At 49.6% G+C, this 26,359-nt stretch overlaps 1 protein-coding gene across 1 annotated transcript in view; it reads right to left on the reverse strand.

Annotated features, from left to right (window-relative positions):
- LOC119445540 (uncharacterized) overlaps positions 1-26,359 on the reverse strand; it is a 130,391-nt gene that overhangs the window by 80,823 nt on the left and 23,209 nt on the right. The window contains exon 4 of the mRNA XM_049664628.1: positions 24,816-24,877. Within this exon, the coding sequence (XP_049520585.1) occupies positions 24,816-24,877 (62 nt within the window). The remainder of the gene's footprint in view (positions 1-24,815; positions 24,878-26,359) is intronic.

A 26,359-nucleotide genomic window follows, 5' to 3' on the forward strand; every position in this document is an offset into this window, starting at 1 on the left:
AGAAAGTTTTATTTTAATACCACATTATCCTCTTTTATGAAAAATAATCCACTTAAGTTTTGGAAAACCATCAACCCTGCTACCTTCTGGCCGTCATCCTTTGTAATAAATGATGTGTCCTGTTCGGACCCTTCGACAATCTCGGAGGTGTTTAATGGCTACTTCAAATCTGTGTTTGGAGATGACAGTGGTACCACCCCCGACATTGGTATTATGCAGGAAATGGCTCCGTTTCCAACAATTGAAATTAGTTATACTGGGATTTATAACCTTCTGTTGAACATCGACACTACTAAGGGTTCCGGACCGGATGGTATACCAAACACGCTTTTGAAGCGCTATGTAGAATGGAACGCTCATTATCTAACCATAATTTTTTGTAAATCGTTAGAGACATGTACTGTGCCGGCCATTTGGAAAATCGCCAATGTAATTTCTGTGTTCAAATCGGGTAATAAGCAATTCATTCCCAACTACAGGCCTATCTCATTAATGTTACCTGTTGCAAACTCTTAGAGCACATAATTCATAAACATGTTCTTCGGTATTTCACTACTACAGTTAAACCTGGATATAACGAAATTGACAAATTCCCGAAAACCTTCGTTATAAAGAGGATTTCGTTATATGCAGGTTCGGCACGAAAATTCGAAAAAGAAACGCTTACCGTATTTACTCGATTCTAACTCGCCCTCAATTGTAACGCGCACCCGTTTTCCGTTTTCGTCGAAACACTTATCCTTGGAATGTCACACCAGGTACCGGATGCGTGGACACGTGTCGTTTCGCAGAAGCACGAGGCATCGGAAACGAAGAGCGAGCGTCATGATGGCGTCGTAGCATCGTATAGTGTTACAGTAGAACCCCGCTGTTACGTTCCCAGGGACTGCGTTTTCCCGGCTGTTACGTTGTTTTCGGCCGGTCCCGGCACAGCTCCCATAGAACCCAATATATTGGTAACCTCGCAGTTGCGTCGCAACTGTGGGACCGTTCCCGCATCATACATTGTTAACTGCCACCCCGCGCCAGCCCGAGCGGCCATTTTGACTTTTCATGTCGCTTGGCTTGTTGGCTTGACGATGGCATTGGCAGCCCAAAGTGCCGGGGGCGACAACTATGACGTATTTTCGGTTTCCGCCAGCAAAAGTATTTGCGATTCGTATTTGCTATATAAACATGATGTCTATGATGCGTTGTGGCCCTAAAATTGGTTTTGGCTTATAGATCTTCCGTATAAAGTCTAAGGGCGATAACGCAGTCGCCACGCGCCGTATACTGTATGTGCGAGTGAAATCGTGCGAGGGGAGCCGACGACCGCATCTAAATCTCGCGCGCGCAAGAAAAGCAGGGAGGAAGTGCGCCTTTTTCCGTTGCGCTCGAGGCGCCGGCGAGGGAGCAAGGGGGGAGGGATAGCGGGGCAGCGTTGTACTGTACTCTGGCATCAACTGCGTACTGCGCAGCGGTGCGCGGCCGCGCGGGCCGTATCTTGAAAGCGATCTGCGTTGGGGCAGAGTCTAGCAGTGTAGGTGCGTCGGTGGCTCATAGCTTTGTGCGTGCAGTGTGTTCTCGGCACTCAGTTTGCGTTGAAGCGATAGACAACAGCACGAAGGTCACTTCGCTCGCTTCTCCAGCGGCGCTTCCACACGCTGCCAGCGTGTACCAGCGCGTCGGGCAAGGCCAGCTGCAGCAAGCGGCAGGGTCAGGTTTGAATGAAAGGAGGGGGAAAGGTCACGCCCGCGGCGGCAAGATCGCCGGGTCGAGGGATGCAGGCCCGCCTCGCACACCCACGCACGCACGCACACGTGCGCTCGCTTCGCATTCCGTCGCGGCGGAGAAGGTGCTTCCGGTTGCTGCTCGCACAAAAATGACAAAATTTGGGGCAAAATCTCTAGGCTGTCGGAGGGGAAAATTCGTTATATCGAGGGGGTCTCCCGCTGCCACTTCGTTACGTAGAGGTCTCAAATGCATGTGCTTCTATGGAGTAACGGCGGGGAATAGAAAAACTTCGTTATATCCAGGAATTCGTTATATAGAGGTTCGTTATAAGCAGGTTTAACTGTAATAACATATTGTCACGGAATCAACATGGTTTCCCGCTCTGGTTTTTCTACAACTACTCAACTCATTGAATTCACTCATGATATCGCTTCGGCTCTAAATAATCGAGGTCAGGTAGATGCCATATTCATAGATTATAGCAAAGCGTTTGATATGGTGTGCCACAGAAAACTTCTTTTTAGGCTCAGTAAAATTATTAACGATGACAAAATACTCGGTTGGATAGCTGATTAGATACATTTAAGGTCTCAATATGTTACTTTTAATCATGCACAGTCATCGTCAGCCACAGTCACTTCCGGGGTACCGCAGGGCTCGGTCCTTGGGCCCCTGTTGTTCATTATTTACATTAATGATATCACACAGGTTATCACCAGTGAAACTGCGATTGTACGTTGATGACTGCATGCTCTATACCAGGGGTTCTCAGGTACGTTCATCCCAGGGAACCCTGCTAAGCTCCATAAAGTGCCAAGGAACCCCCCCCCGCTTTAACCGAATTATCGAGGGTATCAAGAAAACAAACAAATGATGCACTACGTCAACACGCTTTTATTCACTCAATGAATCGTCAAATCTTGTTTCTATTTAGCACAAGACCAGTGCGGAAGCTGAAATTTTCTTCATCTCATGACTGATTAGCGCTAGCAGCGGCGAAGGCCTCGCGACATCCTTCGCGGCGCGCGTTTTCATCTGAGACGCGCTTTGCACCAACGGGCGCACATCCCGATTATTTTTTCGCCACTCAGCTGCTCGCCAACAAATTTTCCGTCCATCGCGATGTAGCCGGTGCTTTTTATCTTCGACAGCTTTGCACTGAGTAAAAGCGAAACTACTGCTTGCCGCAACCGCTGTCGACGAAACCGCGGCCGCTATAGACACGATCATGGACGGCCACCTTGCGGTTAAGAAGGCAGGCGGCTGACAGACGCACCAAGTCAAAACGAAGCTACCTTTCGCTGCAAGAAGTGCGGACGAAACTGCGTTCGCTATCGATGCTGCCATGGGAGGCGACTACGCAGTTGTGAAGGCACGCAGCCGACGCGCGCATCGAGTGAAAATGAAACTATTTGCCGCAACCGCTGCGGACGAAACTGCGGTGGTTATCGACGCGATCAGAGATAGCGACTACGCACTTACGGAGGCACGCGACTAGCCACGAACGCGGTGTTACGCGTGGCGATAAACGCAAGAATAGAGGCTTTAAAGGCACAATTAGGCACGAAGCGCTTCGGCGTTGCTGTCACTCACATGCCGCGTACGATTGCCGCTGCGGACCACGGTGCAAGCTGAGGTGTAATGCGGACTGAGCCGCTTCGTTTCGGTTGGACGCTACGCCGTTCTTGCTCTTCTGCGGCGCGCATTTGCGGTGCTCCGCGTTTTTTAAAATTTTTCCTCCAACGTATAGGTCAGTGCGCACGCTATCGGCACCTACCCTATCTACAAATAGGAGAAAGGCGCATGGTGGTAAGTTACGGCCTCCGAGATTCAAGTGCGAAAGCTTAGGCGCGCTGCCCGTTCTCAGAGGTTGGGTGGCTACAAGCTGCTTCCGTATTTATTGCGCAGTTCGCGCGTTGCTGTTACGCACTGTGATGGGCAAAGTTCTGACTGGTGTTGTATAAGTCTGTTGGCAGGCTTTGGGGTCAATGTTGCCAGACTGCCTGCCAAATTTGACGGGGAAAACACCGTCAAATATAGCGTCCGCATTGACGCCATTTCCGAGGCGCGCAGAGTTGCCAACTCCAGGTAGTACCGTAATTTTGCTCCATAACCCGCGCGCTTTGTGCGGGCCGAGTTCTCCGACGGCACGAAGCGAAGCCGAGACGCGTCGCATAACACTTGGACCGCTTTCTTGCGCGATGGGTGCTACGTATACGTGTTGAAGCTTTCGCTGGATCTGAAACTAAGACGCGTCGCACAATCCTCGGGGCGCTCTCTTGCGCTGGCAGCGACGAGACGACGCGAAACCGAGACGCGTCGCATAACACTCGGGCCGCTTTCTTGCGCGATGGGTGCTACGTATACGTGTTGAAGCTTTTGCTGAGCGAAACAGAGACGCGTCGCATACACTCGGACCGCTTTCTTGCGCGATGAGTGCTACGTATACGTGTTGAAGCTTTCGCTGCATCTGAAACTGAGACGCGTCGCACAATCCTCGGGGCGCTCCCTTGCGCTGGCTGCAACGAGACGACGCGAAACCGAGACGCGTCGTATAACACTCGGGACGCTTTCTTGCGCTATGGGTGCTACGTATACGTGTTGAATCTTTCGCTGAGCGAGACCGAGACGCGTCGCATAACACTCGGACCGCTTTCTTGCGCGATGGGTGCTACGTATACGTGTTGAAGCTTTTGCTGAGCGAAACAGAGACGCGTCGCATACACTCGGACCGCTTTCTTGCGCGATGAGTGCTACGTATACGTGTTGAAGCTTTCGCTGGATCTGAAACTGCGACGCGTCGCACAATTATCGGGGCGCTCTCTTGCGCTGGCTGCGACGAGACGACGTGCAACCGAGACGCGTCGTAAAACACTCGGGCCGCTTTCTTGCGCTATGGGTGCTACGTATACGTGTTGAATCTTTCGCTGAGCGAGATCGAGACGCGTCGCATAACACTCGGACCGCTTTCTTGCGCGATGGGTGCTACGTATACGTGCTGAAGCTTTCTCTGAGCGAAACCGAGACGCGTCGCATACACTCGGACAGCTTTCTTCGCGATGGGTGCTACGTATACGTGTTGAAGCTTTCGCTGGATCTGAAACTAAGACGCGTCGCACAATCCTCGGGGTGCTCTCTTGCGCTGGCTGCGACGAGACGACGCGAAACCAAGACGCGTCGCATAACACTCGGACGCTTTCTTGCGCGATGGGTGCTACGTATACGTGTTGAAGCTTTCGCTGAGCGAAACCGAGACGCGTCGCATACACTCGGACCGCTTTCTTCGCGATGGGTGCTACGTATACGTGTTGAAGCTTTCGCTGGATCCGAAACTGAGACGCGTCGCACAATCCTCGGGGCGCTCTCTTGCGCTGGCTGCGACGAGACGACGCGAAACCGAGACGCGTCGCGTAACACTCGGGCTGCTTTCTTGCGCGATGGGTGCTACGTATACGTGTTGAAGCTTTCGCTGAGCGAAACCGAGACGCGTCGCATACACTCGGACCGCTTTCTTGCGTGATGAGTGCTACGTATACGTGTTGAAGCTTTCGCTGAGCGAAACCAAGACGCGTCGCATACACTCGGACCGCTTTCTTGCGTGATGAGTGCTACGTATACGTGTTGAAGCTTTCGCTGGATCTGAAACTGAGACGCGTCGCACAATCCTCTGGGCGCTCTCTTGCGCTGGCTGCGACGAGAGGACGCGAAACCGAGACGCGTCGCATAACACCCGGGCCGCTTTCTTGCGCGATGGGTGCTATGTATACGCGTTGAAGCTTTCGCTCAGCGAAACCGGGACGCGTCGCGTAACACTCAGGTCACTTTCTTGCGGGATGGCTGCTACTACGCAAGAAAGCGGCCTGAGTGTTATGCGACGCGACTTGGTTTCGCGTCGTCCCGTCACAACCAGTGCAAGAGAACGCCCCGAGGAATGTGCGACGCGTCTCAGTTTCAGATCCAGCGAAAGCTTTAACACGTATACGTAGCACCCATCGCGTAAGAAAGCGGCTCGAGTGTTATGCGACGCGTCTCGGCTTCGCTCAGCGAAAGCTTCAACACGTGTATGCGCAGCGCGAGGGAGCGCCCCGAGGATTGTGCGACGCGTCTCAGTTTCAGATCCAGCGAAAGCTTCAACAGGTATACGTAGCATCCATCGCGCAAGAAAGCGGTCCGAGTGTTATGCAACGCGTCTCGGTTTCGCTCCGCGAAAGCTTCAACACCTATACGTAGCACCCATCGCGCAAGAAAGCGGTCGCTTCGTGCCGTCGGAGAACTCGGCCCGCACAAAGCGCGCGGGTTATGCAGCAAAATTACGGTACTACGTGGAGTTGGCAACTCTGTGCGCCTCGGAAAAGGCGTCAATGCGGACGCTATATTTGACGGTGTTTTTCCCCGTCATATTTGGCAGGCAGTCTGGCAACATTGACCCCAAATACTGGCAACAGACTTATACAACACCAGTCAGAACTTTGCCCTGTGATGTGCTTTATGACACTCGGGCGCACCTCACATCAAGTGCACCTCACGTTCGCCGTTTTAGACACTTGTCGAGAGCTGGACCAGGGAAAATTTATCAGTGGCTCGCGGAACCCCGAGCAGGGGCCTGCGGAACCCACTTTGAGAACCCATGCTCTATACCACAGTAACTAACAGACAAGATCAAGAGGTACTTAACAATGTATTTTCGTCCTTTTGAGGTTGGAGCTATGCGTGGCAAATGAGTATTAATTACCAAGAAACTGTACAAATGACTTTCACTAATAAAAAGCAGCCATTAAGTTTCAGTTATAGTTGCAATGGTCACTACCTAAATTCTCTGAACACTTTCAAATATCTTGGAGTTACCTTCACTCAAAACCTAAAATGGCACCTTTATATTGAAACAACTTGTGCTAGGGCTCTTAGGAAACTGGGATATTTAAAGCGAACCCTCAAGTGCTCTAAAGAGGACTGCAAATTAAAAGCTTATAAATCGCTCGTCAGACCATTATTAGAGTACGCCTCAGTCGTATGGGCACCCTACACTGCACGTGACATTAGTAAGCTTTAAGCCATACAAAAGACAGCAATACGGTTCATTTATCGCCGATATGACCGCAACTTTTCTCCCTCGTCCCACGCATGCGCATTATCGATAGAACCCTTGGCTCATCGACGCACGCTTGAACGTATCACTTTGCTACATAAGATTGTACACGGCCAAAGTTGCATTCCCAAGCACCGATTTCCTTCAGTCATTCCACTGGGCGTGCCACGCGGCGTTCCCACCCACTTAATATTGTTCCTTTCAAGTCTTCTGTAAATTGTTTTAAGTATTCTTTTTTTCCAAGCGTTGTTGAAATTTGGAACAACCTAGCTGGTTCCTTGTGGGAAAAACCTAATGAAGAGTTTTTGAAAGAATTGTCTAACAACATTTTGTAATTACGTTTCAAATTCATTGTATGTTGTTTTGATCAAGTGTCTAGTGTATTCACTCCTGCTAAGTCTCGTGTATCGAGACAGCAGTATCTGTAAATAAATAAATAAAATAAATACACCAAATAAAAAAAATGAAAATATTTTTAGCAGGAAAAATTCATAACAGTGGAACCCCACTGATACATTCATCGCTGCTCCGTTTTCTCAGCTGCTACGTGGCGTTTTCGCGGTCCCGACGCAGTATCCCATTGACTTCCGTGTATTAGGTTGCCCTTTATACGTGGCCAATGTGCGATGTTTCTGCATCTTACTGTCGTGTTTCTAAAGGAGAACTGCAGATGGCGACACCAACCCATTTCATCTAAAGCCCCTATATTTATAAAAGTAGCGCCATTCTTAGATCTTGCCGCCACCACGCTCACCCCGGCGCTTCCTCCTCGCCCTCTCTTAGCCACCTCCTGTCGCCCCAGCCTCCTCCGCTCCCCCATTGGCCAATCCGTGTCATGTGGAAGTTCGCGTCGCGCTTTTGTATATTTTTTTCTTTCCAGCGCGCTCCGACTGCCATTCTCGGGCCTGTGCGACGAAAGTGCTGTACGCACAAACGGATCAAACGTGTTAGGGACAAGAACTTCGTTGTGATGGCATGCTGCTGCGCCTTAAGTTGCCGCAACCGACAAGGCGAGGGCAAAAGGCTTTTTTTTTTACCATCCGGCGTGCGCAAACGCTTGCTGCACACTTGATATTTGCGCCGTCTCGCATCGTCGCGTTGCTACTTCCAAAACGGCATTATTAAGACCAGTTACTGACTGACGAAGCAAAATCGCGCCTCAAAAACGTCTCAGCAGGGCGCGATCGAAGTTTTCCTCGGATTTCCTCTGGTAGCGCGTTAGCTGTCGTCTGCCATGGCAGGCCCGACGCAGGCGGCGCCACTGTCGATATCGCGCCTCGATCGCGCTGGTCGCGCCGAGCGCGATAGTGGAACGGAGGAGAAGGGAAGTGGATGGCGCTACTTTTATAAATATAGGGGCTTTAATTTCATCGCATCTATATTGCACTATATTGAAAGTGTTTGAAATATTACAGCAGTGTCTATGTGCCGCTCATGAAATTGCCATAACCACCTTTCAGGCGTCTGTAAAAAAGGATGTTGCGTTGTACTTGTCTTCCAGGGATAGGAGGTGTTGCATAATAGCCTTGCGTGGCGTGTTTTTCTTGTCAAGCGCTTTAAAGGACACGTCATAAAGAACTGGGCGGAGACACCAAGGAGCAATGAGATCAATATGGCCAGTTTCGCCGAGATCTGAGAAACTAAACCAAAGTTTTTTGGCAACAGTTGTGATACCCAAAGGGAATGGCTGAGCTAGTGATGGGCTATTCAAGTACAGCTGTTACGATGTTCGATTATTTATTAGTGTTCTGCATGGGTGTTCCCTCTGAGCTAGTATGTTGAGGGCATATGTAATTCCTAAATATGTTCTCTGATACACCAAGAGCCATTGATTGAACTCTGCATAGAGGCTTCAAACAGGGCTGGTCCTAAAAGCACCAGTAGCTAGCCGAATGCCTAAATGGTGTATGGGATCAAGCATCTTTAACATTGTATTAGACGCTGACTGAAATACTATGCTGCCATAGCCCATTTGGGACCTCACAAGACTATTGAAGAGCGACAGTAGACATTGCGTGTCAGTTCCCCAGGAATAATGAGTAAGGATCTTAATGACATTAATTGATTTTAGGCATTTTAGTTTTCAATTCTTGATGTGTAGGGAAAATGAAAGCTTGCTATCGAAAATGACCCCGAGAAATTTATGTTCACTTTTGACCGGCATTTTGTGTCTATTTAATTCAATGGATGGATTCCGGAGCAGGCCTTTCTTGTAAATAGTATGCATGTTTTTTTCTGTAATAAAGCAGAATCCATTCTCATTTGGATAACTTCCAAGATTCAACGCTCACTTGCAGATGATCTACGTAGACAGAGTAGGCGATTCTTGGCAGTACAGAAGTTCGAAGAGAACTCATCTCCACAATAAACAGCGTACAACTAAGTACACCTCCCTGGGGAACACCATTTTCCTGCACAAAGGTTCGAGAATGTCTGTTTCCTATTCTCACCCAGAACTTTCAGTCAGAGAGGTAGCTATGTATGACAAGGAGCATGTTTCTGCTTATCCCATATGCGGTCAAATTTTGCACCATGCCATACCGCCAAGCTGTGTCGTATGCCTCTTCGAGATCAAAGAATACTGAAAGGCCGTACTGATTAAGGACAAAGGTGTCTCGTATGTACGATTCGAGAAGGATCATGTTGTCGGTTGTTCATCTACCTGCACAGAAACCGCCTTGGAGTGTACAGTGGAATCTCGATGATACGAATCTCACGGGGTCACGAAAAATATTCGTATTAGCCGAAATTTGTATCATCGAAACACAATTGAAACTAGCTAAATTAAGGGGGGATGCGGGGATCAGATCGCGAAAATCGCGAGAAAAATTAATTTTTGAAAACCACGCGTTTGGGCATCTGCAACGCCTAATCTACGCTGCATCAAAATGGTTTGGCTGAAAACGCACTGAAAGTGCCTGAAAAAGTTTAATTCGTCAGTGCGCAGGGCGAGAAAACAGCTTTAAATCGCGCAATATCACCGCAGTTCACGGAGCCATATCTCGTATTTCCCGCCACCGAGCGCTGCCATCTTGGTATCGTTCGAAAGCTCAAAGTTTCGCCGTTCCGCTTCTCAATTCGTTCGTCGTCGCCACTTTGTAACAAACGCACAAACACCAAAGAAGCGCGGGTCTGCGATAGGTAGTCACACGGCGGGCCCTCTGATAAAAGCGGGCCTCCGATTGGCTGCCATGCTTAAAAGCGTCTCTCCATTGGTTGCTGCTGTGACAGGGGCAAGATGGCAACCGCAGTTGTCTGCTTCGTAAACCACGCCAGCATCTTCACTTGACACACAGAATTCGGATTACTGAGAACTCCCAGGTTAGTGATGGATCGTCGCTCGTTGGCGAATAAACTTTGGACGAAGCACGCCTTCGGAATACGGAAGCGCTCCTACGGCAAGAAAAATACAGCGATTAGCGGGAGAAGCGGAGGAGCACCCGACTGAACAAGCGCAACCTTGCACCGTGTGACTCCAGCAGCGAAACCCACAATCGCCCTGTGCCATCGGCACCGATAATGCAGCCGACGGAAGACGCGCCAACGGAGGCTCCCACGCCTCGGCATACGGCCGCGCGAATCAGCTGAGATCGTATCTCGGTAGACATAGCTCGCTGCGACTAGGCAAAATGGTGCAAAAAAGAACGCGGCCCGAAGCACGGCAGCCACTCCGCCCGATGGCACGCGGAAAAGGAGGAAAAGCACAAAATCAACAAAAGCGCCACCGCTTCGAACTCTTCGCACCCATTCGCGGCCTCCGCGCTGTCCGGCGTCGCGTCCGCGCCTCCGCACCAAAAGAGAAAGGGAGAAAGCGCGTGATTGCGTGCTGTTCTCTTTCGCGGCCGTCGGTGGGGCGGCATTTATTCGTATCAACCGACGCGGGTCGAAAATCGATTCGTAACAACCGTTTTCTAGCACGTTTCAAAGTAATGGGGCTCGGCCGGGACCGCAGAAAAATTCGTATCATCCGGAAATTCGTATTAGCCATGATCGTATCATCGAGGTTCCACTGTATCTAGTTTTCCATTGTATTCCAAAAGTGTATGATGCGAGATTCACGATTTTTTCCAACAGTTTGCAAAATCAACTTGTTAAAGCTATCAGCCGATAATTTGCAACCATGGAGGGATCACTGCCTTGTTTGAGGATCGGTATAATGATTGCCTCTTGCCAGATGTTGGGAAAAAAGCCAGAATAAAAAATTTTGTTAAAAAGGCCCAGCAAACACTCAAGTGTCTGCTTTGGCAGTTTATTTTGCATGTTGTAACTAATCTAATTTTTACCCAGGAGTTGAACATTGGCAACTGTTTAGAGTGACCTTTAGTTTGTGTATTGTTATAGTGCTGTTACAGCCCTCTTGACTTCGTTTATGGGAAAGAAATGGTCTGCGTTCAGCCTGTTTTTTGTGCGCTAGAAACGCTTTCATATAGTGAAGTGTACTAGAAATGCTTTCAAAATGCTCATCTAGTGTGCCAGCTTGTTCTAGTGTGTCGCCAAGATTATTTACCAATGTGATTGGACCAGGTGTTTGGCCCTTAAGCCTTCGCACCCTCGCAGAGACCTTTTTTTTATCTGCATATGAGGTTATGTGTGATAGTTTCTCCACATTTCTCTGTTGGCCTCACACCGGATGTGCCTGCCACTAGCCTTTGCTTGCTTGAAAGCAATTAGATTTTCTGTGTTGGGTTAACGCGAAAGCTGACCCCACACTTTATTTTGCCTCTTTTTAGCTATTTCACACTCGCGGTTCTACCACGGATTGGTATTAACACGAGTGCGTCCTGTTTGCGGTATGGTATCTAGGGCCGCGTTTAAGATGTGTTTATTTATTTATTTGAAAATACTGCTAGCCTCACATTTTAGGCTGTTGCATGAAAGGGGCAGGATACATATCCAAGAGAACACGGTTTAAGGGGAGACGTGGGTCAGAAAATGGCGATTTTCATTAAAAAAATAGGTTTTGTGTTTTTAGTTGTTTCAGCAACATCGATCTCTCCTACTTCACATATGAAGAAATCAGAGCCAGAAATGATCAGGAAAAGTATAATAAACTCGATTAAAGCCCTCGAGGTGGCAAGAAAAGGCACAGATATGACATATTTTTAAGCGCGCAATGCGTCAAACCGCGGTTTCACACGCTATTGGGCTCGTGCAAGGTGGTAGGCCAAAGCTTTTTCTCTCCAAGGTTAGCTTTGCCACATCACAATCTCCCTGAGAAGTAATAATGATAATTAACAGAAGTAAACAACTTTTAAAACTTTCAATCGCATTTTTCTCAACTTCATATTTTGGGCAAAAGAAGGCGTTTGTGCACAGCATTTTATGTACTTATTGTGGTCCAATCAAGACCACACTTGATGGGCGTAATTTTTAGGATATGTAGAATGCACTTATCTAGGATTTAATGCAATCAGTTAATTTTTTAAAGGATGAAAATTTTTAATGTACTCGGGCACCAGCCACTGAATATGAAGCACCAGATATGAAATTCTCTTTAAATGTTGCCTGTAAAGGGAATCACATTATCTTGCTTATTAGCACTCAGTGGAGTGTTAGGGACAAGAAAAATAATTTTGCACTGCTCTATCATGCTAACTGCTAAGTCCAGCAGCTGCACAAACATGCACTGTTTCTCACTTATGCATGGTACTTAGGACATGAAAGCATCAAGATATCCTAAAACTAAAAGTAGATTTCGAATGAAGAGATCAAGCTCTATAAGTGGTAAAATTTTCATTTGTCCAGCATCATTATTTAAAAAGAAATGTTTCTGAGGAGCATCTCCCCTTAAGTAGGCGCGGACAAAGATAAGTTTAGGTGAATAGGGCAGTACATATGCACTCTATATTCATTATACAAATGCTATAGAAGGAGGGGAAAAAAGTAGTAAATGCCATGTTGGAAGGTTTAGCACACAAAAGAAGAACAAAGAAAGAAAATGTAGATATATTGGATATTCATTGCGCAAGAGACAAGACTCAGCAGGTACTGGGGGAGTCATGAGCAGCAAAAAAAATATATATATATTGTACTGTAAAATAAGGAGCAGTGGGGCTGGGCCTATAAGAGGGAGAACGACGACGAGGAAGATAAACCTTGATTCGGTGCTCGATCGGCTGTGTTACCTCTCGCTTCTCTATCGTGCTAGTCGCGAACGCTTACTTCCAAAGTGCTTCGCGACATTTGGTGGAAGGTGTTGGGCCTTTTGCAAAACTGAAGCTCCGAAGCCGGACGATCCCTGTCACAGCGCCCATGTCTGAGGAGACTAGTCCTCCCAATCCACCCCAGGCACCGCCTCCGGTCATCTGTCCTGGCGCGCCACGCCAACGGGATCCTCCCATATTCAATGGCACTGACGATCATGATGTAGAGGACTGGCTGTCACTGTACAACCGAGTGAGTGCCCACAACAAATGGACTGTGTGAGGTGAGCGCCCACATGTGCCGCCTATCTCATCGCTAGCGCCACCTACAGCGCTGTTACGCCGACTCAACGCCAAGCCCAAAGGAGGCAGGGCTCTCCCGTTCGCTACGACCGCCGCCACGGACGGTCACGGTTTTTGGCGCGTGCCACTATGTTTTCTAATAAATAAGTGTTACCCTGTTATTCGCGCCTCAGCCTTCACGCCTCAGCCTTCACGCCTCAGCCATCACGCCCAGCCCTCACATCTGGCGCAGTCGACCCCTAACCTCAGCCAAGCCATTCAGCCACGGCAGCGCAAGAACGCCTTTCGAACGCCAGCGTCGAACGCCAGCAACAACGCCAGCGTCGAACGCCGGTCAGTACGCCTTCTCAACTGCATTCGTCGTTGTACTTACGCACTCGCGCCGCCGAAGACTCACGCCTGAAGATACTCCTGCCATTTTACCACTCGTCTGTGTAAAGCACGGCCGTCATGTGAAGAGTGCCGTGAATGTTGACTAGCCCTAGTCGACAACTAGGCTTAGCGATCACTCGCCTAGTCTCCCGTGCGCCCAGCCTCGTTCCGCAACGCCATGCCGGGAATTGTGTGGCAGAATCTCGACGCGGTGACCATGTCGTGCCTCGGCGTCGACATTATACGCGAAGAATTGGCCCGTCGACAGCTGGACCTCACAGGTTCGAAAGAGGAGCTCGTTCAGCGTTTGCAAGCCGACATTCAGCAGCAGCGTGAAGCTACCCCCCCGGTTGAAACGAATGAATCCGCCTCGAACGCTGTGGCGTCTTTGACGCTGGACCCAGCCACTCTACAGAGCCTCGCCATGCTGTTCCAGCAGCTACCTCGCCCTGCAACAACGGTGACGACACTGCCAGACCTGTCATCGTCCATCCCGCAATTCGCTGGTTTGCACAGTCACAGTGTCAATACATGGCTTGACGACGTACGACGAGTACAGCAGCTCGCCTCGTGGGACGACGCCACCACACGCCTGATCGCAGCTAGCAAGCTGAAAGGCACGGCGCGAGACTGGCATCTCGCGTTCGGCAACCAGTACAGCACCTGGGCCACGTGGAGTGCCGCCCTGAAGGACACATTTTGTACAGAATTGTCCCTCATTGAGTGGCAAGAGCAGGTCATGAGGGTAACCCAGGCCCCATCCGAAAGCTTGCACCAATATGCCTTTGCCAAGTTGAAGACCATTGAGCGTTGCCCCGTTAACCTCTCTGAGGCCCAAAAGATTGACTACCTGCTGCATGGTTTACGGGAACAACACATCCTCGCCGCCATAGCAGCCAACCGGCCGCCCACGGTAGCTGAGTTTATTTCTACTTGCACCAGCCTCGACAAGAGTGCGCAACATCTGCACGCCAAAGCAAGCCCGTCACCATTTGCCAGTTCTGTTTTGCCGCCGTCGCATCCCTTTCGTGCCGCTAAGCCCGCAGAGCGCCAGCAGCCTCGCTCAGAACAATCGACACCACAGTCCTCCCGAGGAGCCACACCAAAAACGCGCATTTCAGAGCTGCCCGCAGAGCAACAAGAAGCTACTTATGCAGCTATTTCGGCACAGTATGGCGCTCCAGCTTTTCGTAGCGGTCAAGACCTGTCTCAAGCTGTCTGCTACCAATGTCATGCCTTGGGTCATCTGGCATCCAAGTGCCCTACACGCACCAGCCGCTTATCATCACCAGCGTCTCCAACCATGCCCAAGACACAGCAGCCCCCAGCACTGCACAGTGCACCCTTTCCGCTTGACGGCTCACAACAGCAATGCCCCTTCTTCAACGCAACTCTCAGTGGAGTCGGTGAGTGTGAAGCGTTTCCTGACTCTGGGTAAAGGTGACATTAATCTCTAAAGCTCGTGTGCCTGCAAGCATGATCATCCCATGGACCGAGCCTCCACTCGTGGTGGTAGGAGGAAGCACAGTGCTACCTGTTGGTGCTGCATTTTTGAAGATATCCATCGGCCCAGCCACAGGAGTTGTTGAAGCTGCTGTTTTGGAAGATAATGTACTCCCACTCATTCTTGGTGAGGATTGGTTCTCGGCAGCGCAGGCACGTCTCATCTTCGAGCCGCCAGAACCAACCCAGCTGCAGCATCGAGCCACGAACGTCACCATTACCGCTAGCCAAAAACTGGTCCCAAGAATGGCAAACGCTGTAATCTCAGCTCGGTCAAGCCTCTTTCCACAAGCCAGACCCAATTTCAAAGACTGCCTGCAACGAGATACCTTGCCTTCGTCAGAACAGCCACCATGGCAAGCCTTAGCAGCCCAGACATGGCCCTCCAGTACGTCTATCACATCAGATGCCCTCCCTTCTGACACGGTGCCCATACGCATTTATTCCGATATTGCACCAGCCCAAATTGGCAGCCAGCTCACTCTCAGCCAGCGGTCAGTTATAAAAGGTAGATTGGCTGAACACAACGCTGTTTTTGCTCGCCACGATGATGATCTTGGCCATTTCACTGGCATGCAGCACCGCATTGACCTACTACATGACACATTGCCATACAGTCGAAGCCCCTACCAGTACGCTGCAGAAGACAGGCAGTTCCTGCAAACTCAGGTCAAGAAGTTGCTCTGCCAAGGTTCAATCAGTGACCATGGCTTACTACGACCCGGTGGTTCACCAAACAGCCTACGGAAACTTGGCCTACGGCCCCACGTCATACGGCACCCTGGCATATGGCCAGACGGCGTACGGGTTGACGAAGTCCAGCACAGAGACGATTATGCTCAAAAAGGGAGCTTCGCCACGTTCGCAACTGTGGCGTGTGCCACCATCATCTTCTTGATACTGGTCAGCGCACTGATCACGCTCTTCGCCATGGGCTACGGTTCTACTTATGTGACTGAGACGACGGACACCGCGGAACCCAAGGTCATTTTTCGAAGTGGTGACGTTGACATCAGGGTGTTGTCACCCAACACTCCGGCGACGCCGGTAGGAGCCACAAAGAAAACGACAACGACGCAGAAAACAGACGCCTATTGCGTCAACGGCCGCTCCCTCGGAAATGATGCACAACCAGCCTTGATCAACCAGCAATCCGCCCTTGCCGAGCGCATCCGCGACAAAAGTGCAGCTCTCCAAAGCAGCCGCCAATTCGGAAGCGGCTCAAACAGCGCGCAAAAAAACACTACGATCGCAGCCACCGTCCTCACTCCTTTACTGCCGGTGACCTGGTCTGGGCGATACGACAGGGTCCAGTGCCTCATGATAAAATGGCACCTCGCTTCAATGGTGTTTACTGTTTACCGCCTCATTGAGCAACTAACTCCATAAACTATTAGAGCTTTACGTGTGTCAAGTTTGACATCTCGTCTTGTTAATCAACCACGAACAGTGCACGTGTCCCAGCTCAAGCCCTACGTGCCCCCAGTTTCTCCAGTGATCGAACAACAGCCCGTCGTCAATGCAGAGACCACGCCTGCCTCAGCAGCAAATGTTGTCGCCTCTACATAGCAGCAACAGCCTCAACGGCCCCAACGCACTCGCTGTCTACCGAGCCACCTCGACGACTTTGTGCTCGAGTGAAGTTGCAGCGTTCCCGCGCATGTGTGTGGGTGTGGTATCGCGCGTGTGACAGTGTGCAGAAGCAATTGACCACGAGACGTGGTCAGTCAGACTGGGGTGGGATGTGAGGTGAGCGCCCACATGTGCCGCCTATCTCATCGCTAGCGCCACCTACAGCGCTGTTACGCCGACTCAACGCCAAGCCCAAAGGAGGCAGGGCTCTCCCGTTCGCTACGACCGCCGCCACGGACGGTCACGGTTTTTGGCGCGTGCCACTATGTTTTCTAATAAATAAGTGTTACCCTGTTATTCGCGCCTCAGCCTTCACGCCTCAGCCTTCACGCCTCAGCCATCACGCCCAGCCCTCACAACTGAAGCTGACAAGCTAAGTTACGCCCCATTCTACCTTTCCGGCGTCGCCCATCTTTGGTTCCGGAACCATGAGGCTGACTTTACCACCTGGACAGCTTTCCGAACGACACTTCATGAGGTCTTTGGTCGCCCTGCTGTGCGCAAACTTCGAGCTGAACAACAGCTTCGCTGTCGTGCCCAACGAAAGGGCGAAACCTTTACCAGCTACATTGAAGATGTAGTTGATATTTGCCGGCGTATCAACCCAGATATGACCGAAAATGACAGGATCAAGAACATCTTGAAAGGCATAGACGACGACGCCTTCCAAATGCTCTTGGCAAAGAATCCTCAGACGGTCAACGACCTCCTGACGCTTTGCCAGAGCTATGAAGAGCTACGTAAACAACGGCTCTCTACCCGCCAAGCTCTCGCTCCGGACGTCGCGCTTTCAGCTCTGAGTGACGGTGTCAGTGCTACTTGCAGTTCAGAGATCTTCGACCAAATCAAGCAATTTGTACGCGAAGAAGTGGCACGCCAACTCTCTCTTCTGCCAGCCAGTCAAGCGTCAGAGTCGCCCTTGTCTCCCGATCTCCGTTGGGTGATACAGGAACAAGTCGCTAACGCCGTCCCACTTGCTCATCAACCGCCTCCTACACCTGTTCCACTTACGTACGCGGCCGTTGTCGCGAATCCAAGGCCCCCGTCTGCAGCTATTCAATCGCGAGCTACCAGCGCCTTTCCCTCACCTCCGCATTTCGCTGCACCATATGCCCCTACAAGCAGCTACTGGCCGCCACAGCAGCCTGCGCGCGCACCTCGCCAATATCTCCACCAGTCTCAGCCCACTGCTGTCAATCCCTGGCGCACCCACGACAACCGCCCTATCTGTTATTCGTGCGGCCTGCCTGGGCATGTAGCACGGTTCTGCCGCCGGCGCGGATGGTATCCATCGGATTCACCGAGGGCGCAAAGCAGCGGCTTCGACTCTCCGTTCCGTTCCGCTCCTGCCGCTCAGCACTTCGAAGCCTCACCTCCTTCCTCCCGCACCTTCCATACCCGTCGGTCTCCGTCACCCCGTCGGCGTTCTCTGTCGCCGCTTGTTCGTCGCCCTGAAGCTATCCGAGAGGAAAACTAAGGAACGCAGTTCCGGAGGCAAGAACTGCGATCTCAACGAACTCCACAAGCCCTAATTTGTTTCCTGCGAACGTCCTTGAAGTTTATGCAGAAGACATTGCCGTTCATGCGCTTGTCGACACAGGAGCAGCAATATCAGTGATTTCGAACCAGCTCCGTATTCAACTAAGAAAAGTCGCGACGCCATATTCTGCCGTTTCATTACGCACCGCAAGCGGTGCGCCGATTGAACCCTTAGGGATGTGTACCGTGCGTGTTCTTATAAGTGGAACTTTATACCGTGTTGCGTTCGTTATTCTGCCTCGCTGCTCCCATGCCATGATTTTAGGATGGAACTTTCTGTCATCTCATCATGCCGTTATTGATTGTGCCCGTGCGGAACTCGCTCTGTCGCCATTCGGCAACCACGCTTTTGAAGATACTGACGACGCTTCCGGTCGTGTGTTCGTAACCGCCGACACCGAGATTCCTCCATACTCTGCCGCACTTGTACCCGTTTCCTGCGTCGGGTTTCCCGACTCCACAGTTCTCTTCACGCCGTCTAAGCTTGTTGCTCGCCGTCATCCCTTCTTGCTTCCTTTTGCCCTTCTTGCCATTCGACAAGGTTCCAGCGCACTTTATGTCTCAAACCTGTTTCCTTGCCCTGCTAGCCTGCTCCACGATGAGTGTCTTGGTTATGCTGACGAAATCGAACCAAGCTTCCTTTATGATGTGCCTGACGACCCGGCTTCTCCTCAGGTTGACGCTATGGCCCTTCAAGTTTCTCCTTCGGTGCCGCCGTGTGACCCTACATTTTCCAGGTGTATTGATCCCAACCTCACTCCCGGTCAGCACGCTCAGATCGTCAATCTCCTTGACCGCTTTCGCACGTCATTCGACCTACAACAATCTCGCTTAGGCCGTGCTTCCACTGTTGTCCATCACACCGACACCGGCTACCATGCGCCCTTACAGGCCGTATCGTGTATCTGCCACTGAGCGCAGCGTCTTCGCTGAGCATGTTGGAGACATGCTCCAGCACGGTGTCATACAACCTTCGCACGGTCCCTGGGCTTCTCCTGTAGTGCTGGTCAAAAAGAAAGACGGCACAATTCGCTTTTGCGTGGACTACCGGCGCCTCAATAAGATCACCCGCAAGGACGTTTATCCACTACCCCGTATTGACGACGCACTAGACTGCCTACAAGGCGCCGAATTCTTCTCATCTTTAGACTTACGATCCGGGTACTGGCAAGTACCAGTGGCTGAGTCAGACCGTCCAAAGACGGCCTTCATCACACCTGATGGTTTATTTGAATTCCCCGTGATGCCGTTTGGCCTATGTAACGCGCCTGCCACATTTGAAAGAATGATGGACAACATATTGCGCGGCCTCAAATGGCAGATATGCCTGTGTTATCTGGACGACATCGTTACCTTTTCCCCGGACTTTCCTTCCCACTTACTTCGACTTGAACGCGTCCTCAAATGCATCGCCGATGCTGGCCTCCAGCTTAACCTGAAGAAGTGTCGCTTCGCCGCCCGGCAGCTGGTAATCCTCGGCCATGTCGTGTCGAAAGAAGGTGTACTCTCTGATCCGGCCAAACTACAAGCTGTTGCCCAGTTTCCACGACCACGGACCTTGAAAGAACTGCGCAGCTTCATTGGGTTAGCGTCATACTTCCGCCGTTTCATCCGCAATTTCGCCAGCATCATAGCACCTTTAACGCAGCTTCTTCGTGGTGGCCACAACCTTTCGACCTGGTCACCGGATTGCGATGCCGCATTCACAAAGCTGCGTCGTCTCTTGACGTCTCCTCCAATCCTGCGCCATTTCGACCCCAGCGCTCCTACTGAAATCCACACGGATGCCAGTGGCGTCGGCCTTGGTGCCGTTCTCGCTCAGAGAAAGGCTGGCTTCGATGAGTACGTCGTCGCCTTCGCCAGTCGTGCACTCACTAAAGCAGAATCGAACTATTCTGTAACAGAAAAAGAATGCCTCGCTATAATTTGGGCCATAACCAAATTCCGTCCGTATCTCTATGGCCGCCCATTTGACGTGATAACTGATCACCATTCGCTGTGCTGGCTGTCGTCCTTAAAAGAACCATCCGGTCGTCTGGCTCGATGGGCGCTTCGACTGCAGGAGTATGACATTCGAGTGCTGTACCGTTCTGGCCGAAAACACTCGGATGCGGATGCCTTGTCTCGTTCGCCACTAACAGATGAGGTTAGCTCCCCGAAGGCATCATTGTACGAGTCTTCCCTTGCTGCCACGGACATTCTTCTGGAGCAGCAGGAAGACCCATGGATTGTGTCCATGCTGAGTTTCTTATCCACCCCATCGCCACCCACTACCAATCGCGCAATACGTCGCCAAGCACACCACTTCTCCATTCGCGACGGGCTCTTGTACCGTCGTAACTACCTCCCGGACGGCCGCAAATGGTTGCTTGTCATCCCTCGGCATCTACGTTCGGATATTTGTGCAGCGTTCCACGACGACCCCCAATGCGCGCATGCAGGTGTACTTAAGACATACGCGCGCCTACGCGTTCGTTACTACTGGCGGGGGATGTATCGATTCATCCGTCATTATGTCCGCTCCTGTATCGTTTGCCAACGCCGCAAAGATCCTCCTCATCGTTCACCTGCTCCATTGCAGCCTTTGCCTTGCCCAGCACGTGCTTTTGATCGAGTCGGCATCGACATTTATGGACCTCTGCCACTCACATCTGACGGCAACCGCTGGGTAATCGTGGCCATCGACCATCTTACGCGCTATGTGGAAACTTCCCCTTTGCCCAGCGCTTCCGCACGCGACGTCGCCTGGTTTCTCCTGCGCCGCATCATCCTTCGCCATGGAGCTCCCAGGGAATTACTCAGTGACAGAGGCCGCGTCTTCCTCTCCGACGTCATCGAGGCTCTCCTCAAAGAATGCCGCATCATTCATCGCACCACTACTGCATACCATCCGCAGACCAATGGCATGACCGAGCGCTTTAATCGCAGTCTGGGTGACATGCTGGCCATGTACGTTGCATCCGATCAAAGCAAATGGGACCATGTTCTACCATTTCTGACCTACGCTTACAATACCGCCACGCAGACTACCACGGGATTTTCGCCCTTCTTTCTACTGTACGGACGCGAACCTTTTTCCACAATGGATACTATCCTTCCGTACCGCCCCGACACCACGGAAACCACTACCTTGTCTGAAGCTGCTGCACACGCAGAAGAGTGTCGCAAGCTATCCCGTATCTTTACTTCAGAAGACCAGCAACGCCAGAAGCACCTTCGAGAAACTTCCCCTGCTCCTGCATTCTATGCTCCTGGCTCGCTAGTGTGGCTTTGGGTTCCAGCCCCTACCCCTGGACTGTCACCGAAACTCGCGTCGAAGTACCAGGGCCCATACCGCGTGATCAACCAATCGTCTCCAGTGAACTATATTGTGGAACCCCTCGAGCTACCTTTGGATCATCGCCGTCGCGGACGCGAAATTGTTCATGTCCAGCGTCTCAAGCCGTACTATGATCCGCCTGTGTTGTCGTACCCATAGGTCGCCGGGACGGCTCCCTTTTCCGCGGGGGAGATAACTGTACTGTAAAATAAGGAGCAGTGGGGCTGGGCCTATAAGAGGGAGAACGACGACGAGGAAGATAAACCTTGATTCGGTGCTCGATCGGCTGTGTTACCTCTCGCTTCTCTATCGTGCTAGTCGCGAACGCTTACTTCCAAAGTGCTTCGCGACAATATATATATATATACATATACACATATATATATCAGGGCAGAAAACAAGACATTGCGAAGTGAATCAGAATGCCATTGTACGACATCGCGCCTACGTGCAAACAAAGCATTGTTTGATAACTTGGCGATAAAAGTTTCGAGTGATGTGCAGGTGACGTCATCAGGCAACATGTTTCATTCACGGATTGCCTGTGAAAAAAATGAGTACCTGAATATGTCGTTGTGAAATCTGTATTCTGTTAAGTGCTTGGTGTGTTTTGTTCCAGAACTACGTGTATCTGTCTGTAGTAAGTAGTCACTCGCATTGATTTTCATACTGGCATTAAGAAGGAAAAGAAACTTAAGAAGACGAAGTAGTCGGGCTCGATTTTGTATAGCGGGAACTTCAGCTTGCCTTAATAGTTCTGTAGGGGAGTCAAGACGGCGATACTTATTAAAAATAAATCTAATCGCTTTCCTTTGTACGCTCTCCAATTTTGCTATGTACTGTTTACGGAAGGGAAACCAACATACTATTCCATAATCCAGTACAGAGCTAACTAGTGAAAGGTTTGCTAAGCGTTTTGTATCTATAGATGTGGATCTAAGTGAGCGCTTTAACGAGTATAGAACTGCCAGTGCTTTATTAACAATATATGTTACCTGCTTGCCCCATCTAAGATCTGATGAAATTATGACACCTAAATATTTATACTCTTCTACTTTCTTAAACATCTGTCCTTGTAAATAATATGGGTAGTGCAAGGGTGCTCTTTTATTCGTCACTGTCATACAAACTGTTTTTTCTGTGTTAATCACCATCTGCCACTTTTGGCACCGTTGTGTTATATTTTCAAGTGCACCGTTTAAAGTTATCTGGTCTTCATGACAGGTTATTTCCTTGTAGATAACGCAGTCATCTGCAAACATTCTTACTGTGGCGTTAGTATTAATGTGTAAATCATTGATAAATAGAAGAAAGAGGATAGGAGCTAAAACGGGACCTTGTGGGACACCAGATAGTACATCGCCGCAACCAGAAGAGTAGTCTTTGAAACAGCGAGAATTGCATTCATTTCCTCAATTTCTAAGTGTCTGATTGAATCATATGAGAGAAATTTCTTCCAATTGGCAGTACTATTAAATTTCAATTTTTTCGGGAAGACAAGAGGATCGAGTGTATCTGCAGTGGTCAAGATTAGCGGAAAATGCTCACTTCGGTAAGGATTTCTTACGAAATTGCATTCTAAATATGCTAGTAATGATGGGAAACCTATGGCAAGATCAACTGAAGAAAATGTGTGGTGTGCTGAGCTATAAAAAATAAGAAAATTTTCTATGAAACGTCCTCTAGAGTCATAGCGTGGGTCGCCCCAAAGCGGATTGTGGGCGTTCTGATCTTCGAGTATTATGAAGGGTTCTTTAGGTTGGTCTATCAGGTTCTCATTTTCAACCATGGCTAGATGATTATTAGGAGGGATGTACAAAGCGCAAAACATTACCAACTTGCTAAAGAGTGTGGCACGGATTGCTAAGCTTCAAGTGATGTCTGAATATTTAGATGTTGACAAGCAACTGATTTGTGTGTAATTATAGCCACTCCACCTGAGAGAGCAAGACAGTTATCACGGTCTTTTCGAAATACTACAAACTGTTTTAGAAAATTTGTGTGACAGGGTCCCGAGTGTGTTTCTTGAACACAGAACACTCTTGGTTAGAATCCAGATAAGAGTTCTTTTAAATCATCTAAATTAAATTATGGGGTTCTTCACGCCAAAACCACCATCCGATTAGGAGGCACGCCGTAGTGGGGGACTCCGGTTTAATTTAGACCACCTGGGGTTCTTTAACATGCACCTAAATCGAAGTACACGGGTGTTTTCTGCATTTCGCCCCTATCAAAATGCGGCTGCCGTGGCCGGAATTCGATCAGGCGACCCCGTGCTCAGCAGCCTAACACCATAACCACTGAGCAACAACGCTCTTACATCATCCAGATTGTCAATAAGTTCTCTGACATTCCATTGTAACATTTGTACAGCCATTGTAGCTGGAATAAGTGGTTCTGTGTTCAAGATTGTACAACTATGTAACTGGGCCTTTCACAGGCGCAGTAACTCCTGTGAGATTTCCTGTCCAGGCACGCTCTAATGAGGCACTCCGTTCCTTCAGCGCCGTTGACGCCAAAGGGCCTGGGGTTACCTCGGTAACACGAAGGGACACAAGAACAGGTGAATGCCCACACAATGGCGCTGGGGCACGCACCTCCATCCTTACAACCTAAATTTGAAATCTTAAGTCCATGAATGTTCCCGACTTTGCCACCAAAGAAATTTGGCTGCTGTGGCTGCGAATGAACCTGTAAGCTCATGCTCAGCAAGCAGAATGCTATGACCAGTCAATATAGCCCAGACAACTTTGACAAAGACCGTATGTGCATTCATTTGCTATTAACTTCTCTGGCTACCATAATGCACAAAAAATGGTTTACTGTGCTTTTCCTACTTTGTTAACTGCCCCTGTCTGGGGTTACCTCGGTAACAGGAAGGGATACAAGAACAGGTGAATGCCCACACAAAGGCGCTGGGGCACGCACCTCCATCCTCACAACCTAAATTTAAAATCTTAAGTCCATGAATGTTCCCGACTTCGCCACCAAAGAAATTTGGCTGCTGTGGCTGCGAATGGAACCTGCAAGCTCATGCTCAGCAAGCAGAATGCTATGACCAGTCAATATAGCCCAGACAACTTTGACAAAGACTGTATGTGCATTCATTTGCTATTAACTTCTCTGGCTACCATAATGCACAAACAATGGTTTACTGTGCTTTTCCTACTCTGTTAACTGCCCCTGTCATATGAAAACTTACCTCAAAAAGCGTAGCTCTGTTCTTGGGAGCACGTTCAGTGTGCCATAGTCGACAAAAAGCACCTGCATGAAGACCACAGCTTTGCTGTGAGAACCTAAAGGCACTTTGTACAAGTCACTTTAAGGAGAATGTTAACAGTGACACTGACATACACCAAACTCCCTACAATTCAACGCTAGTTGGCACTTGTCATAATTATGGGCTTTAGAGAATATTACCACATGCGAACAACTCCTCCCACACGCAAGCTAGAAGAGGGCTCATTATGAGTGAAGAATTAGGGAAAGTTGGCTGACCTGGTTTAAAAGAGTATACGTGCCATGATTCATGTAATTTTTGTTTGTCTATTTCAATGCCAACTTCAACTACAGAAATTCAGTTTTAAAGGGGGACACATTGCAAGTGAGCTAAATTTTGAATGCTGGCCTGATTTTCATGAAATTAAAATAGTATGGTTGCACCATTAATACATTCTAGAATTAAGCGACAACTGAAGAGTGATGGTGGGTTGCTCGTCTTCTTAACAGCAACTCTTCAACGTGAAAAGAACTTAAAGTACAAAATTCATTTATATGATGCTAAAGCACATGCAAACTTGTAGCCAGAGACATGGCAGTGGCCATGGTTCAGCAGCTATGTTACCTCCTGTCTCAGGCAGACGCCACAGCTGTAGAACCCTAAACCGTTTCGCGTTTGCTCGTCACGATGCACGTCATGTTGAAGTGCAAATACTGCATGTGCAATCTTGACTTTACAACTCTGTCAGATTAGTCTGTGTTCCCCAATTTCTTCAGCTTGAAACACTTCAGACGAGACCAGTATGCACACATACAAACTTTAGTGATACGTGCTCGTGGTAGTTGCCAGCTGATAAGCTACAAACCCCGCTTCTTCACGCATGCTGCCATCAGTGCAGCCTGCCCGCATCCTCTCGTGCAAGATCTCCGTGAATTCGTTTACAAGTACAAACACATATCAAGGACGAGCTTCCCATGACAGCATGCCGCCCTACACCTCTGCCGGCTAGGCCTTAACAGCACCATCTAAACTCAATGGGGTGTTTATATTGTATGTGGCTGGGCTTTTTATCTTTTTGCAGACAAGTTTCTGAATTAAATGTGATATTAAGCTAACCTTGCCTATGCCCTATTTCCTACCCTGCCCATTTTTTCTTTCTTCTTGGGTGGTGGTGGCAATCTGTGGGCCAATGTTGAGGTTTAGTGCAGAGCCAACAAAATGTTTTGTTGTGGCTGTAAGGCACTTGAAAAGTGGAGGAACCACCTCGCCAATGAAAGCACGGGCATAATGTCCCGTCGTATGCTTCGATTCCAAGAGACACGCGGCTGCTTGGTCTACATGTTTCGCACGTGCACAGCCTTTGAAAAATGTGTGGCACCTCGCTTATAGTGCGGAAATTCGCTACTCCGGCAACTAATGCTATAAGTGGTCTATGCTCTTATAAAATTGTGGAGTTACATCCCAAAGCAACTCGGAGGTTATGAGAGATGTTGCAGAAGAGGGGTCCAGATTATTTGAACCACCTG

This window comes from Dermacentor silvarum, chromosome 3 (assembly GCF_013339745.2).
Source record: "Dermacentor silvarum isolate Dsil-2018 chromosome 3, BIME_Dsil_1.4, whole genome shotgun sequence".
NCBI classification, from domain to species: Eukaryota; Metazoa; Arthropoda; class Arachnida; order Ixodida; family Ixodidae; genus Dermacentor; species Dermacentor silvarum.